The 19,087-nt window shown below is 34.4% G+C and overlaps 1 protein-coding gene across 2 annotated transcripts in view; it reads left to right on the plus strand.

Moving 5' to 3' along the window:
* The window catches only part of LOC149085974 (ubiquitin carboxyl-terminal hydrolase 24-like), a 212,670-nt gene that overhangs the window by 88,185 nt on the left and 105,398 nt on the right, over positions 1–19,087 (plus strand). For both annotated transcript variants that reach the window (XM_089232271.1, XM_089232272.1), the window contains exons 36-39: positions 2,126–2,311; positions 6,643–6,754; positions 14,130–14,274; positions 15,392–15,552. In XM_089232271.1, coding sequence (XP_089088397.1) covers positions 2,126–2,311; positions 6,643–6,754; positions 14,130–14,274; positions 15,392–15,552 — 604 coding nt within the window. The remainder of the gene's footprint in view (positions 1–2,125; positions 2,312–6,642; positions 6,755–14,129; positions 14,275–15,391; positions 15,553–19,087) is intronic.

Consider the following 19,087-nt stretch of genomic DNA (forward strand, 5'->3'; position numbering starts at 1 on the left):
AGAGAAGTTTAACACCGCAGACATCAATATAGACTATAATGTATCTCCTTAACAATTTCTGCTTTATGCGATCAGCACCAATGTAATTAACCGATACTGTATCTGAGACATTACACACTACATAAGAATTCAACTTTCCTAACTGGACATTACGGGTTAAGGGAACGATAGAGTGGTGTACTCACCCCAGTCCTCGTGTGTGATCGCCTTGCCATCTTAGCTGCTGCTGTTTTTCCCGCACGGCACTTTCTCTAGGGCGGCACTCTATCCTTTTTCTTCGTTATATTCCGCGACTCTCCACTATCTCTTACTCCATCTCTCCTACTATCTCTCTTCCTATCTCTCTTACTCTTCTCCTACTATCTCTTACTCTCCATCTTACTCTAGAGTCTGACCCCCTCTTACTATATCTTTTCATCATCAGCCCCCTGATTTTACATCCTCTTCGGCTCCTCCCTAGAACCCAGGATTCGCTCCGTCTTCCAAGTTTTCTTTCCGTGCTACATTTCAATTTGCGGCCTCAAGCAAGGGCAATTTGATTGGACTTACGCGTAACCATTCCGGAGAAGATCGGTGCCATTCATCCCAAATACAATTCGCCCCTTCCTAAATAATCAGAATGCCCACGTGCACCGGTCACCTTCATATCCATACCTAAGGCGACCCCCATGTTACAAGCAGAGCACAGGTGCTCTAATTGCAATGCCGCTTTGTATTGTATAGTTCCTCTCTTACGTCTATTTCATTATTCTCGCTCTCCCTAACTTCTCCACACCTACGCCTCAGGAATCGAATCTCATTCCGTTACAGCTCCTATTCACGTATTTTAGACAAACACCCTTCTCCTGTCACCAAGCCTTGAGCATGCCAGGTGACGGTTATACACCCGTGTGAACGTCGTACCGACAGTTTGCTTAAGGGTGGCCTATACATGACGATTCGATCTCATTCTAATCTCCTCATTCTTCAATACCCTCTTTTCAAGTTGCGTTCAAATTGCATCTTCCTTTCAGTGAAGGTCCCGAATCCATTAACATCCACTATTCATGTATTTTCCATCTTACATTCTTATTTCGTAGCTTCATACCTTGCCAGATGAATTGTGATTCATCGGCAGTTGGCCTAAAGCACGTTCTTCCTTTCTTACATATTCTTATATCACTCGTGGCCGCCCTGCACGTGTTCTTTACAACTACCCAAAGTCAAGTTACCAAACACAAAGTCTCAATACCACACCTGTTACCTAGTCACCTTCCAATTAATCTTTTAAATACAAAATAATCCTTAAACAATTAACCATTTAAATAAATTAACAATTTTAACTAATTACCTTTATATTCAAATAATTACGAATAATTATGAGCGGAACGGACCCGCTCATACTATAATAAAAGAAATAAAAATATTTTTTGCATCTCTGTTCAGCCATTAATGCTGCAATTTAGGAATTTCATAGTTGATCAGCTGAACATCTAAATCTTTAAAAAATATATATATTTGTTTAATATTTATTGAAATAAGATTAGGAAATTTTGAGGGGAACTGGTAGTAAAAATTGGGAAATATATACAGATGAACCCTTGTCAAAGAAACTGAAAGATGCTGTTTGATCTATGTATTTATGCAACATTAGAGGGTGTCTCAGAATTTCATGTAAAAACTTTGTGGGGAGGTAGAGAACATCAATTCAAACCATATTTGCAAGGATGTCGTGACCGGAAATGCCACCCATGAGGCGTAAAAGAGAGACAGACACAGAAAAAGGGACTTTTTGAAAAAAAATAACCACTTTATACCATCTTATGCCATTTAAAGATACACCATCAGAATCTACCCCCCAAGAATAGAAAATGTGATAAGAATGAAAATTTTTGGCTAATAATGAACCAATATGATATTTTTCAAGGGAAAAAATTATATTTAGGCCACTTTTATGCGATTTAAAAAAAAATTCACTTGGTTAAAACCAAACAACTCTAGCAAACTAAGTTAGTGTTATTGTATGAGGATTTTTAAAATAGACCCAATCTTTGAATTTTGATTCTGATCTGGTGTGAAATTAGTATTAATGTATTTATCACACATTATTTCGATTTTCTCACCCCATTTTTCTTTTTTAATGCAGAGGAAGAGCAACAGAGTCTTCAGATTGATGCTAAACAGATGATTGAAGACGAAATCACATGGCTGCAGGGGTTTTCACCTTCATCATCACCAGTACTTCATTCAGCTGATAGTGCATTGATGACGGGACATTTCAAGTTCGTAAAGACATTGCTTCGATGCTTTGGGGTAGAAAAATCTGAAGTTGGTAAGATAATTGTCATTTAAATATGCTTTTCTTTTGTTTTTTTTTTTACTATACTGACTCATAAAGAAAAATGCCCTCAACTAAATTAATTATGAAATTTTCTTGTTCATTATTGTTAAATGCAATGTGTGAAACATTTTTTCAACATAAATAACGTGGCAATACGCAAATCAATTATTTCAGGTACTCTGTATTTTTTGGATGGCAAAAGTTCAAAAAAGCATGAAGGAAGCTGGCCGTACTTTCCCCACGATATTGTTAGGACTATTGTGGATGAGACCAAGACAATAGATTGTACAGAACCAGCAGAAATCTGCGTCCCTCTTCTAATTAGAGACAAGATTTTTAAATATAATTACTTTCATACGTATGATTGTTCAATATAACAATGAATCGTATTAATCCATAATAATAAATCTTCACCCAGGGGAAAGACCTAGTGTTAGTTAGTGAACTAAGGGGTTATCGCTGTTGACAAGACATCAGTAATAACATAACATGGGGCCCCACGTTAGTTATTACCGATAAGTGGCAATCCATCTTCCAATCTTGAAATTCGAGTTTACCATTCATTTTCTAATTTTGAACTTCCGTATCTCTCTTCGGTCGATGATCAAACTTCAGAATTTTCGTCCGTGGAACTGGAATAGTATTGATCATCAAAAGTATTAACATTTCGAAGTGATAATAACTTTCTCTTATACGATCTTGGATTCAGTATTGCTTTTACGCCAGTAATATTTTCATCAAAATGAAATTTTATGTTTCATCCAATTGATTGGATTTAGGCACTCAAATCCTATATCTTTGCCTTCGCTGGGCATATCCAACCATAATACCAATTTTTGCTTTTGAATCAGATTTCTTCAGTTTTTGAGGCAAATCCTATTTCTTACGTAGGTTAAATGATGCTTCTGCCCAAAACTCATTTTTCAATCCACTTCGTTTCAATAGATTTATTTATTTATTTATGGAATAGATTTATTCCATCGTTAACAGTTTGATTATACCGTTCAGCAACCCTGTTCTGTTGAGTCATATCATTGTTTAAACATTATGCTCTAATACCTTGATTTTCAAGAAATTCTTTAAATTTCCTCTTGTAAAATTTCATTCCATTGTTGGTTCTTATGTTTAATATTTTTAAGTTTAGAAATCTTTCAGCTCTTTTCTGGAAATGATCTAAACAATCAAATACGTTTGATTTTTTCTTGATAGGAAAAACTGTAACCTTTCTTGAATAATAGTCAATTATGGTTAGAAAATATTTGTAACCAGAAATTATTTGTTCGGGAACTGGACCACAAACGTCCATGTGCAAAAGTTGTAAGGACTTCTTAGAGCTGATTTTTCCGAAAGATCTATGAGAAATTCTCTTGGATTTACACAATTTGCATATATATCAGGATTTCATGGAATTACTCAATTCGGACATACCTCTCACACCAGAACACTTGGGTGTGTGCCTTATATAATCGTGGTCTATGTGTCCGTAATGTTTATGCCATCTTCCATTGTCATCGTTAGGTAATAAGACTTGATACACTGTTTGGATTTAGTTTCGGGTACTATTGCAGGATGGATATTGTGGACATTTTCATTTGATTTCGTAGCAATTTTTTCAAACTTAGGTTTAACAAAGTATAACATGCCCTGCCTTTATGCGTGAAATATATTTTTCCACTCAGGAGAATAAACTTGTATTTTATTATTAGAACAAACAAAATGACAACCATCTTTATAGATTTTCAGACTGGAAATTAGATTATGGCTAATTTTTGGCGAATAAAGAACATTATGAAAATATAATTCGTTCTTAACACTGTTCGCCAAAACATGAAATTTAACTGTTCTGATGCCTTTTATCAGACTTTGTAAATTATTTACAGCTGGAGACATCGTTGCATTTGTTATAGCTTTATATTTGATAAAAATAGAGATTATTACAAAAATTACCTGTGGTGGCTGTATCTATTAGCCAAATAAATTTATCTATGGGATCATTAATATGAGTCGCAAAAGCTTCACTTAAATATATATTATGCACTTCGTAAGTTACATTTGACAAATTAGTTTTGTCACCAAAATGATAAGTTATGAGTATTTACATTATGGTTAACATAATTTTTACGCATATTATTTTGAGAAAAATTTGATTTACCTTTCACAAATTTCTCTTTATATTCTTAGAATTTTTACCTTCAACATCGTTCTTTGACAAAACAAGTGTCTTTGGATTGACATGAGAGTTCACATTATAGGCTCCTAGGCTCCAATTTCAGAATGTTTATCCAAATATCAGCTGCCGCCTGGCAGTCGCGTGGTTAGGGAACTAGCTTCTCACCGGGTTCGAATCCCAGTTCGTTCATGGATGTTTACTAACACTAACAAATTCCCTGGACGGATTGTACTGATCCCTTGGGAATACATGAAGATCATGTTATTAAAGAAAAAAAAATTATTATTAAAATCTTGCTTGGGTTGCTGTAGCCTCTTCTCTTCTAATATGAGTGCTTGTTTGATATTTTTGAACACAAAATTTGTGTCATTCCATAGGTATATCAGCTGCACAATGCCTTGAAAACGTTGAGGCAGGAATTGTATAAATTGGAAACCTTTATATAAGTTCTCGAATGGGTGGCCTGCTTCACTTAGGCTGAAAATATACTTAGGCGGAGAGCAAAGCAACAAGGGGAGAAGAGATCCAAGCAGTGAAATCAAACACGTGGATTCCAATGCGTCTGCGTATAGTGCCGTGCGGCGCGGTAGTGTGGGAACTGCGTTGCAAACAATAATAGCAAAGGAATCAAGATATTTTGTTTTCGCTGCTCTGCTCGCTTGTGTGTAGTTTCAAGATGGCTGTCGAACGGTTTTTTTTCGCTGTTAAAAAAGCAGTAGGGAGGTGGAAAATGTCACCAGAATCGTTTATGTTAAGCTCACGACATAGTTTAAAACAGTGTTTACGATCAAATGAAAACAGCAAGTACCGAATAATTTTCATATATTTCCCACCAAACTTTTTTCTTGCACATGCTGCTTAACAAACGGAAAATAATTTATATTTTGAGTTTTAAGCTAATTTATCATGCACAGTGTGTGGGAAAATGCATTTGAGTAGTCTGAATTAAAAATCATGTATGTTTCTGTGGAAAAATTGGCAAGTTTTATTTATTTGTTTATTTTTTGTGTACCGTCAATATTTACATACTGGAAGCGTACCGAATGTTTTTATGCTGGATTTTTGTCAATAATTACGTTTCTTGTGTAAAAAATGAAACTAACAAATATTCATACAATATTGTATTCAACAATACAAATAAACTTTGGGATGGAATTTTCCACTTCTATCCTTCTGCCTATACTAATAATACAAATTTAAACGGTGGGGCTGGGGCTTTGATAAACTTGATATTGTTCTCAATTTTTTACTCATAAATTCAGTAGAAAATATTATTGATTTTTTGGGAAGTGATTGAGCTCAAGTGCAGCGGGAAAAGATGTAAGGAGGAAAGCAACCACACGAAATATGAAGAATATTTCCATTGTTATATTTAAAAATAGTGATATTCACACAACACTATTATTTCTAAACTGTTGTCTGATCAATGGTTTTTATAATTATGAAATTTTTGCAATTTAAAGCATTCTTTAATTAAACCAAGCTGATATTGCAAGCTTTTTGTACTAGTAGACAATAAAAGTAAATGATCCTTTAGGTAGAACATATTTTTAGAAATGAATTATTTATTTGCTTCACAGATACCTCCTTCTCCTACCCAGAACATGGCCCAACCGCTGTCTCAACGAAGAGATATAAGCAGGTGATCAAACACCTGGGGCATGCTGGAAAAAATTCATACAGATGCAAGTGAATTATGGGGGTGGGGGAACCATACTTGTTTTAAAGATAATTTTCTTCGAGAGGGACCTACTTCTTTTCATTCAAAAACGACCCAGGTAAATTAGAGTACAGCGGAATCTCTCTGCGAACTCTACAATCGTTATGTTGAGGGGGGGGGGGCTTAACATTTGATATTTTTTGGAATTTCCTTTAATCCAATCAGGTCCGTAAAGATTTTTGTGAGGCTGTGGAAGGGGAAGGCGAACACAATTTTAAGTTTTGCCCTCCCTCCACTATAACATTAGATAATTTTATGACAGTTTTTTTGTTTTCCTTTAACATTTGCTACCGAGGGCAGTTGCCCCCTCTAGTTCCAGCCTTATAATGTGCTGGTACTACTGGTTCTAGGTACAATCTTCATGTGTTATTTTTTATTGCTCTTTCAAGTAATGCTTCTGCTATATTTGAAATATTTTCCTTCTTTATGTAGGAAAGATCCTGATACCAGATTTGCTACAGAATTTTCTGTTCCCAGCATCCTTTCTGATATCGGCTGGCGCTACATCATCGACGAACAGCCAGTCTCTAAGTTTTACCCCAAAGTAATTATTCATTACTACATTTTGATTACTGCATATATATGGATAATTAAAGAAAAAGATAGGCTGAGTTTCAAGAAATGGTAGAACATTTTCAAAGACAAAATTTTGTCAAAGGATGCATAGTCTGAAATTAAAAATTAAGTTGCTGAGGGAGCTACAAGCTCATATTCTGCTGACATAGTCAGTGTTTGAAAAAAAGATGGAGCTAAATTTTAAGACACAGTAGAATCAGCTAAAATAACAATTTGTCATGGAATGCATGATCGAAAATGAAATTTAAATGAGTTGGACAGCATAGAGTTTATTTATACTCCTCTAGGGTAAGGGTCTTGAACCTGTGGCTCACCAAGAAACTGATTAGGCAGATATAAAATTATCATTCCACTGTCTAAAACTATGATCGCAATTCTCATTCATTTGGACATTCTTTTTAATCGCCCGAATAGTTGGTATATCTACAGAAAATCAAATCATGACCAGAATTCTTACTAACTGGTTTCCACTTTAAATCAGTAAAAAAATAATATATTAAATTTTTCTGAATTACATCAGAAGATTTTTTGTCAATAGTGGTCGAGGGGTATAATTTTGAAATAAATTTGTTGAGGAATTTGCTATTTCAAGATGAAAGTTGGTTTTTTTTTTCAGCATCAGACTGAGAGTCCTGGGTATTATTGTGCAAAACTCTCAGAGTGAGCTAGCTCTAAATTTGTTTAATTAATAATTACTGATTGTTTATTTACTCCAGAAGGACCACATCGGTCGCTGAGCATTTTCATCTTCTCACTCGATTTTCATAATGAACCAGATCATTTAGAATGTTGAAATTTCATGACTTTTCCTAAAAATGCTCAACTATTATGCTGTGCAGCTATCATGAATTAAAAAATAAAATCAGATATTTTTAGTTGTGCCCAGAAAAACTATTACAGGTAAATTTGACTGGCAACATTATAGGCCCTTTCATGGCTATGCGCAGCAAATATTTAGTCCAATCGTGGCATCAAATTATAACTAATATAGATGTGCTCATTTTGGCTGATTGTAAGCATCCTTAATGGTAGACTAATTACAAAATAAAAATACTGATATGGCCAAAAATGTAGTGATGCAAATCATTTAATTTTATCTAAAAGCTAATAGGAATTTTAGCACGTGATGGTTGTTTTTCTTCATTAATACTTGCTGAAATATTGAAGCCGAATGATACTACTTTTTGATAGGTATAATAATAATAGATGAAAAAGAAATTTCACATGAAATTCATCTGGGACCTCTTTATACGAAACATGTTTTACACCTAAAGACATTATGTTTTGTGTTTACTGGGTAAGAAGAGAAATATTCTTCTAATACATTCAATGCATTGAAATATTAAAATACATATTCTCAAAGTGAGAAAAAACTTCTGAAACCGTCAAGTTTTGCAATGAAACAAAGTATAGTGGTAATCAGATGACTCGAAAGTATTCCGTACACATATCATTCATTTGCCAGTGTGCATTTTCCACAACATTTGACTTGAAGAAATGCTTGATCGATTTATAGAAAAAAAAATTAAACTGAAAAGTTAATTTCCTTTGTGTTGAAATTAGACAATGGACATGAATGGGTGAAGGTTATCAGACAGGATGCTTATGTACCTGTCACCTGTCGTATCTAGACGTATCAGGGGTCCCATATCACACCAACTGCACACGCCCCATACCATCACAGAGCGTCCACCAGCTTGAACAGTCCCCTGTTGACATGTAGGGTCCATGGATTCATGAGGTTGTCTCCATACCCGTACACGTCCATCAGCTCGAAGCAATTAGAACCGAGACTCGTCAGACCAGGCAACGTGTTTCCAGTCATCAACAGTCCAATGTCGGTGTTGTCGGGCCCAGGCGAGGCGTAAAGCTTTGTGTCGTGCAGTCATCAAGGGTACACGAGTGGGCCTTCAGCTCCGAAAGCCCATATCGATGATGTTTCGTTGAATGGTTCGCACGCTGACACTTGTTTATGGCCCAGCATTGTAATCTGCAGCAATTTGCGGAGGGGTTGCACGTCTGTCACGTTTAATGATTCTCGTCGGTGGTCCCGTTCTTGCATGATTCGGCCGCAGCGATGTCGTAGATTTAATTTTTTACCGGATTCCCGATATTCACGGTACACTCGTGAAATGGTCGTACGTGAAAATCCAAATTTCATTGCTACCTAGGAGATGCTATGTCCCATCTCTCGTGCGCTGACTATAACACCATGTTCAAACTCACTTAAATCTCGATAACCTGCCATTGTAGCAGCAGTAACCAATCTAACAACTATGCCAGACACTTGTTGTGTTATATAGGCGTTGCTGACCACAGCGCCGTACTCTGATTGGTTCTATATCTCTTTATTTGCATACGCATGCCTGTACCAGTTTTTTTGGCTCTTCAGTTTACCTACCAAGGTAATATTATTCTGATTCAATATTTCAGCAAGTATTAATGAAGAAAAACAACCATCACATGCTGAAATTTCTATTAGCTTTTAGATAAGATTAAATGATTTGCTTTACTACATTTTTGGCCATATCAGTGCGTAAAAAATCTGTATTCGATAAATGGGTTTCTAATGTAACAAAGGTATTAAAAAGTGTAGAAAGTGTGAGTTGTGAATACAATTGATATTATTTTTTCAATATATAGTAGAACCTAATTTATCTGAACATCAATTTTCTGAACAACTCTGTCAACCGAACATCTTTTCAACCTAACTTATTTTCAGTTTTCTATAGTCAGTGATGCTCAACAGTTGGTATTTTCTTGGAACTTGAATCCTCGTATCTCCCAAATCGATAGTTTTGCTCTATTGTAAACAATGATCCATTTCCAATCAATTGTACATACCGTACCTATGTACTATAGATATAAGTAGGGACAGATCCAGGTACAGTTTATGTAGTTATAAACGATTGACAAGCAAAAAAAACATGTGAATTGAAGCAGATTTAGCTGTCATCTTTTTTTTTTGTCTGACAAATTCATCTTAATCTTATGGGTGCCTTAACTCTATAATGCCCAGATCGCTCGAAGTCGGCCGAGTAGGTTAATGCCCATAACCGCCTCAAGTCGGCCCAGCTAGGGATAATGGGTATGTTTTGGGCTTTTGTCACCAACGGGGAAGAAGATGAAAGCTCTTGTCAGAGGCTGGAACGGAAAAGACAACTGCAACGCCCTATCAATGGGATTTTAAAAGGTGATGTACTAGAATGGACTAAGGGTACTCAATGCATTTTACAAAAAGATAATACTGTGAGGAAAGGGGTGTTTTCAGTATATAGACAAATTATCTCCCGAAAATCCATTGAAATGAAAGGGTAAACGTCAATGCAAAGGGTGGCATGAATAGAAACTCATGGAGAAGGGATGGGGAGAGGGAAAGTGGCCGAAATTTGGATGAGTCCACTTCGAACACAAAAAACTTGGTATTTTCACGACCCTCCCAGGTTTTCTATCTGGGCGTTAAAGAGTTAATTAAAGGGAGCAGAGCATCTTCTTGACAACAAAACAGTTCTTATCACTGTTTTGCCGGAGGGGGATATAATTTTTTGCTGAATTTCAACTTATTCCTTTGCGTTATCAAAATAGTTTTAAAATTAATTTTCCAAACATCCTTTAGTCCTGATGTGTTCAGATAATCGAGGTTTCACTGTAAATATTTTTTTTAGAAGTTATGCAACAAGGAACTTTTGGATTAGTACAGTCGAATCCCGTTTTAACGAATACCGTCATATCAAAATTCTCATTTTAACGAACACTTTTCTAATCCTTCAGATAAGTTCACATAAGAACAATGCAAAAACACAGAATTCCTTTATAACGAAATTTCAATTTAACGAAGTGATTTCTCCTGTCTCTTGGAGTTCCCTATAACGGGATTCGACAGTATTTTCCTCTTCAAACATGAGCTAAAACTTACCATTAATTTTTTTTATTTTTTTGTGTTTATTGTATGTCCTTTAAAATGGCCTTTAAAAAAAAAATTAATTAAATTAATTACCCTCATGCATGTCATCAAGTCGACTTTCAGAAAGAATAATTTAAAACCATTAAAAAAACAGGTATATGTATGTGTGCCTCTGCAGCAAAAACGTTGAAAATAAAATTTAATTATGAAATTTAGAAAACTCGTTTTTCTAAAAAAAAAAACACACAGAAAAATTGAGATTTTTCAAGCTAAGTTTAACTTTAGATTAATTTACCTCATTTTTTTCTAAACATCCTGCGTGTTGAATAAAACCCGCCTTTGTAAATTATTTGGTCAATGAGTTAGTTCTTTTAAAATTTATAAATAACTGAATAATTGCAGTTAATCCCCTCTTAACATTCACCTCTCTTTTACGATTAAAAAGTAATTGCAATTTATTTTAAAAGCTTCAATAAGGGCCTCCCCCCTTCTTTTACAGACAAATTTGTTTGTTCCGGTGGTTTCCACAAATGAGGGGTTTTATTGTTTTAGCTCATCTACTAAACTAAGATAAGATGTTTGATATAAAGTCTGTTGATAAAAACTTGTTACCAGTTTAAAAAGAAAAGAGCATGTTAAAACAGTTTTCAATTAGAAAAATTAATGAAATTTTTGAAAAGGAAAAGGTTAAGGGTTGTTAAATTATACAAAAAAAATAACAATAATGAGAAATTTTGATTTCTTGGGATAACAAAATGTAAGATTAATTTTTATTTTATCTTCTAAGCATAGAAATTGGCTACCAAATTGTTTATGTAGAACATGTCTTCTCAACTCGTGCCTGCCACTCCAATGTACAGCTGTGGGATGCAAACCCAATATGGATAACAATGAATAAAAATTATAAATGGAGTATTCCAACTGGTGAACCTTTATTCCAGACTCTCTTAATATCAAAGCCTAACTGGGATTGGTCCAACTTAAGGTGATCCAAATTGTTGTTCAACCCCTCTACTGATAGATTTTTGACAATAAATCTCAAAGTTTACCTTCCAGGGATAAATCTTTAAAATTTGTATCTTCATTAATATCTAGGAAATAGTGGAATATAGTAAAGATGAGTGGTATTGATTGTAGTTTTGTGACCGGCCAGCACCATTGCTCTACCTCTTTTGTGTTACTTAATATGTAATTATATTATGTAAAGTCAAACTAGCTTTATTTCTTTTCATTCAAGAAGGAGGTAAAAAAAATCAATCGAAATTTTTTTGCAACTTTGTTCTATAATAACTAATAAAAGGACAGGTAGAATATATTTCTTCTAGTTAGATCAAACGACTTAAAGGTATGCCTAGATGATCGTAGGATAATAAATATGTCTGGTTTTTTATTTTTTCCCCCCACCTCGTACACCCTGCTAGTGATTGCAGTGTCACAGCTTTTGGTATACAAAATATGAGAGACACTACACTCACAGGGTTGGTAAAAAAACCGGGTTTCTTTGGTTTAAACTGTTTTTTTTGTTTTAAATAGTATTAACATTAAAAACAATAAAATTTCTGAAAAATCATTCAAACTTCCAATAATTAATTAAAATAAAATATTTATTAATGTAATTAACACTATTCCCATGCTAATGAATCAATAAATATTTCTTACATTTTAACGAAAACCAACTTTTGCAATTTAATTATTTTTTGCAACTCAATGGATCACTGTTATGAAAATTCTTTTAATGTTATTATTAATCATATAATATATATAAAGGTTTTTTCCTCCAGTTACTTTCAGTATGCTTAATTAGGAAGCTATTTTGCAAAAAGTAATAAAAATTAGGTGAATATAATGTATTTAATGAAGCGCAAATAATGCAGATAAATTAGCAATGATTTACGATATACAGGGTGATTACAACTAAGGTTCTGATTTCAAAACACTGTAAAAAAAAGAATGATTGTCAGAATGACTTGAAAATTTACATGAATATTCCTGAAGAAATAGAATTTTATTTGGTAAAGGAAAAAAAATACTTAAAAAATGTTAAATTAATGACATCGAACACGTAGGAAATTTGCTTGCAGAACGGAAACGATAGCCAGTCATAGCATTTCACGATTTCATAATTAATGGAAACATCACAAAAATACGAAGTAATCAAACAACTACAACTTACTCAAGAAATATGTTGTCCACCGTGATCTGGATATGAGGTGAAAGCACAAAAATTCTTGTTCAACAACAGAGTATGCCATGGTCATGATGTGGATGCACTTGCAATTCACCTTTATTGAATTTTTAATGGGGAGATCGGCTCGCATTTGCGATTCGAAGTTGGGAACCACAGGAAACCAACTTCAGCGGACCACCACTGCGGTGACGGGACGGGACGGGGTTCGAACCTGGTTCCTCGCGACGCAAGTCCGTCATTATGACCACTCAACCACAGCAGCGGCAGTTAATGTAACTACTAGTACACTAGTCTTTGTCCTTTAAGGATAGCTGGTGTTTTTATTGGACCATCTGCCCTTAGCATGATGGTGTTACTGCTTCTTTGTGAAGGGAAAAAGAAACCTGTGAGATAATGCACCACTACATTTAGATGTGTGATGCAATCCTTATTCATGAATTTGCTGAAGATAGAGCATCAGAACGTAGCCAAAGGTTAGAAAATGTGGCAAGAATGAGAAATTTTGGCTTCTGTATATAGCTTTAAATAACTAAGATATTTCATATGAAAAAAAAAAAAATATTCTGGCCACTTTTATGGGACTTTTTGAAAAAAAAAAAACTCATAAAATCTTATTTCATTTAAAGATATACCATCAGAATGTACCCCAAGGATATAAAATGTGGTATAAATGAAACATTTTGGCTGATAATGAACCAATATGATATTTTTCAAGGAAAGAAATGATATTTTGGCCACTTTTATTTGATTTTTTGAAAAAACCACATGGTTAAAACCAAGGTTTAAACCAAACAACCCTGAACACACACAATTTCTTCGATGGACCCACTTTCTGTGGGTCCTCCCTTGTTTGGCATTCGTCCAGTGAATGTTGCTTGTTGAAAACACAATATTTTGTGACATTCCTACACATTAATGGAAAGTTTCAGCAAACCACTCAAGGACAATGCATAACACACAGACGTGGACACACCTTAATTTATCCATGCCAGAAAAGCTGTGAATTTTTATTTTTATTTTTTGACATTCTATTCAGAATTATAAGCTAATTAATTGCATTGTGGTTTATGAATTGCTACCAAATAATTAATCTACTACTACTCAAAAATTCACTTATGTTATCTTTGATTAATTTATATTACAAATAAAAGGGTTATAAAATTAACATTTTATAACCCTTTTATTTATTTTATTACCCTTTATCAGACTGCTGTATTTATTTACTCATTTAATTTTTCCATCACTCTCCAGGTGCACATCAATTGAATCCAAAGCTTCAGCTTTTGATGTCCTTGTAGAGCTAAGTATTGATTGCTCTGAAAACCTTGAAGAGATGGTTAAACGGCTTCTCTCTATGCACCATTTGGCAAAGCCAGAAATGGCAAAGGAATTTGATGTGAGTGATTTTTACAGCCTGTTTCAAGACACTATCAGTGCTATCTCCCGTGACAAAGACAATATAGTTGATTTCTGATTTCAGTTGAAATTCTAGGGAAAAACGAGAGAGGCATTTAAAAATTTTAGGTTATAAATGGTCTCATTAAAAAGACACCATTTATAGAGAATGAATGCTTAATGGAAAGTTCCATCAAAATTCTTGAAAAAGTACTAAAAAACTTGATATTCATCTTGTGTATCCTGTTTTTGTTTGTTAATATTTCCAAAAATTGAAATATTGAATCTGTAGAAACTATTATGCCGTATAGCCATGGGTCCAGATGAAAATTTCCCTCTCTCCCAAAAAACTCAGACCAAGCTTATCAGTATTGTGAATGGTCTAACCATTTCTTCTGTGAGTAGAGCTCCATTCAAGCCGATGCAGTCTAAACCAGCAGTTACTGTGTAGTCATGTGCGCATCATGATGGCGATGTATCATAAAATCCTAAATTTAGTCCACACAGGGGGGGGGGGGGAGAGTGCAACAGTCTCAGCTGAAGTTTCTTTCTCTTGGTGTTCTAAGTTCTAAGTTTGAGGTCTAAGTGCAAGCTTGTCTTCCCTTCTGAAAAGTCTGTCCACAGGGAGCCAGCCAGTCCTACAGCATTTCAGTTACACCCATGAAAATATTCATTCATATTAGTTTCTCATTTCAATTTGGAAGGTAAAAGGTGAAACATATGCAATATACTCATAAATGTATTGCTAGGTTTTGCAGAAACACAGTTACCTCTTTTGAAAGCAAAATGTTAAAGAATTTCCTTATGGCAATAGACCAGAGTTGTGTTTGGTTATGAAAATTTCACAAAACTATTATCTGGCTACCTCTAGAAATATCAATGCAATTCTGGCCTTTGTCTCAGTCGTTTCTATCTCTAGATAGACAAGGAGATTGCTTCATACTGATGAAAATGTGCAGATGAAATGAGAAAAATTTCATTTGGATCCCAGTTCTAGAGTAGCACAAGTGCTTCTGCTTTATTGGCTGTGAAAGTCTACATCTTCTAATTGAATTATTAAGTATCATATGATTGTGTCTGAGTCTACTCTATTTTTGTCTAATATTTCTTTTCAATAGTATGAACCATTAGTAGCTGGTCGTGCATCATGTGGGTATGTTGGTTTGAAAAACGCTGGTGCAACATGCTATATGAATTCTGTAATACAGCAGCTCTACATGCAGCCTGGTGTCAAAGAATTTATTCTGTCTATTGAAGAGGATGATCCAGATGAAGAAAGGTGATATTGCGTTTTACACATTTGGTAGAAGATGATTAAAAAGTTGATCATAATGAATTTGTACTGTATAAAACAATGAAATATTATATAATGAAGTTGGGTAAATTTTTTTTGGACGGCATTGATCATATTGAATTTCTCTAGTTTGTTAAATGGGAGGCATGTGATGGTACGCGTGTCTTTTAAGCAAGAATTTTGTGTTCAAATGTACAATGAAACTTTGATATTAATTATGCAGTAGTGCCTTGCAATTTGACATTGATGTCAGTGGGTGGCTTGTCACAGGAAATTGTGGAGGCTACCAAAATCGTTTGGCATTTTATTATGGTAAGAACACTGCTTGATTTTCGCATTGGTAAAAGTGGAATTTGCCAAATGTCTCATGATTTTGGCGCTTCCTCCCAAAGTTAAATAATACACAAGAGAACCTCTCTAATCTGGACTCCTCTGGACCTAGGTGATTTCAGATTATGGATCCAGTTTTGTTTATTTTTCAAGTTTTCATATTTAAAGCAGTAATGTGCCTCTTTGAGCATTTTGATTCTTATTTTCCATTATAATTTCAAACCATAATTTCTTGCCTCCTCGCAGTCGAGTGGTTAGAGAGCTAGCCTCTGACTATGAAGGTCTGGGTTTGAATCTTGGTTCAGGCATGGATGGCTATTAACATTAACAAATTCCCTGGACAGATCACAAAGATCTCTTGGGAATCACATTATTAAAAAGAAGAAGCATAACGTTACTTGCAAAAACATCTTTGTACTTACTTTTTAAACATATTTTATATAGGCATTGAGAGGAGATTCGAAAACTCTACAAATACAATGCTACAACAGGCAAAATGCCCAATGAGATGGCTGAGAAAAAGTTGCCCATAACAAATATGGATGCCATATATTTCAAAAATACATCAGTCAGTCAGTCAATTAAAAATGCAATTACAAACAATGTATATACATGATAAAAAATCATACAATGCCCATAAAGAATACTTATAGTTGTCTTATTCTAAGTATGGATAACTTCTCGATTTACCCTAACATGCTTATTGTATTTTTTTTTAAATGTGTCAATTGTGTTAGAATTTACTACTTTCTGGCGCAAGCTATTCAATTTATTAACAACCCTATTAGAGAAAAATTCTCTGCAATACCATAATCTCGCACTGTCCCTTACCAATTGATATTGGTGTCCCTTTGCAAAAGCAGTCGATTGACGGTGTGCAAATAATTCATGGTCCATCCTATCCTCCCCGCTGAAAATTTTGCTGAAGATTCCTAAATGGTAGTTTTTCTGATTCAATATTCTTTACACAACATTTGTGCTGGTTTTCCGTATTCTAGCTTTCATCAAGTTTCAACCACTAGGGATGGGACGAATAGTGATTTGGCTGAATACCGAATATTTGGCGGCCGAATATCAATTTTCTTCACAATTATGAATAAAATTGCCATTTTTAATTGAAAATAAAATTATAGGTAATTTTAAATGATTGATATGGAATTTTAATTATGAAATTTATAATTTAAATGAATATTGAAAAACTGGTAACAAATATTTTATTGCCATGATACTGACAATCAAATTTAACGATATATTATATTTTAATACTACAGTGATACCTCAACACAACCAACACCAGCTTTAGTTTACTAAAGCTTGTGTTGGCACAACCCAATCAAGTTCATAAGTGTCCCCATCCATTTGTGATTTGATCAGCTCATTTCTGTCTCATACATGCAGATAAAAAAGATAATCTAGACTGTTCAGCTTGATGCTAAGAGTTTTGCACTGAAGCAATGTGTGCTCTGGAAACGTAACTCCTATTTTTTCAATGCATTTTCTATTTTGGTTGCATTTTACATGAAATGGTTCAAAGAATTTCAGAACTGGAATTGTACGCACATCTGAAAAAAGATTCTGATGTGGACATGAGTATATTAGGCTCTAGTGACAGTAATTCTGATGATGATTGGTGTGAAAATTGAACTTGCAATGCAACTACAGTCAAACCTTGTTAATGAGCCACTCTTGGGAGAGCAAAAATATGACTTAGTAAGCGGAGTGACTCGTTAAACGGGGTGAGCCATAGCTGTGCCAATTCCTGCCTGAGGACAATTGGGACTTTCAAAATTTGACCCGTTAAGCGGAGTGATGTGTTTACCGGGTGATGCACTAACAAGGTTTGACTGTATTTTACGTTAGTGCCTGCATTCTTATTGAAAATGTTCGCTAGCTGAGAAAGAAATCATGAAAAAATTTTCACAAGCTGAGGCGTTCATTAGCTAAGGTATCACTGTACTTACAAAATATTTTTTTTTCAACACTTCTTACAATTTTACTTCTAATTAAGAAAATGTCAACCATTATTTACTCTCAGATATTAATGCATGATAAAATTTAATATTTATTTTTCCACTCTTGATGTTCTTTGCCCCTTTCAGTAGCTCAGTACGTTTCTTGTCTAGGTACATCCTTCAGTTAATGAACTTGCTCACTTCCACATTATTACAGTAGGATTCTATTTTCACTTTTATGTTTACTTATCTTAGAAATTCATCCTAATATAACTTCCGTCACATAAAGTTATAGGTATACACCAAATATAATCAGCAAATTTTTAATTTATGCAAAAAATTCCAATTAATGTACTTTTTAAAATTATGACATGAATGTCGCTCTCCACTTGTTAATACTTAATTGTTAACCACTTGTTAATTGTTTTCCTTCCTTAAAAAATGAACATCTCAAGTAATAAATATCTTCACAACATCCAGTCTTCTGTATATCTTGTTTTTAAAATTAGTTGTGCTTAGATTCACACAGATATTCATCCGAATACCTAAGCATTATTCGGCCAAATTGAATATTTGGCAAAAGGGCAGAATACTGAATAGCAGCCCAATATATTCGTCCTATCTATACTTACCACATTTTCTATTCTCGGGGTACATTCTGATGGTATATCTTCGAATGGTGTAAATGGTTTTTTTTTCAAAAAATTACATAAAAGTGACCTAAATATTTTTCCCCTGAAAAATATCACATTGGTTCATTATGAGCCAAAATGTTTCATTCTGAGCCAAAATGTTTAATTCTTACCGCATTTTCTATTCTTGGGGTACCATTCTTTGAGTAGTCTAAGATGGTATAAATGGTTTTTTTTTTTTTCAAAAAATTTTATAAAAGTGGCCTGAATATAAATTTTCTTCCATATTAAATATCTTAGGTGCTTAAAGTTATATACAGTACCAAAATTTTGCATTCTTACTGCATTTTCTAACTTTACGCTACATTCTGATGCTCTATCATAAGCAAATTCATGAATGAGGATTGCGTCACACATATGTGGTGATCAGAGGGGGATTAGGGTCAGTTACCAGCATCAGAGCGACTCAAGACAAAATTCCCAGTCGTGTGAGAAATAGTTTTAGCGCTCCTCTGGCATATAAGCTTTCTTTTTCTTTCAAACCAAGCACAACTCAGGTTTATCACCATTTATGGGCGATTTACTATCTAGTGAGTTGAGCCAGAG

Source organism: Pholcus phalangioides, unplaced genomic scaffold (assembly GCF_987345545.1).
Source record: "Pholcus phalangioides strain wild (caught in Gottingen) unplaced genomic scaffold, Ppha-v1.0 ptg000005l_1, whole genome shotgun sequence".
In the NCBI taxonomy this organism is placed as follows: Eukaryota; Metazoa; Arthropoda; class Arachnida; order Araneae; family Pholcidae; genus Pholcus; species Pholcus phalangioides.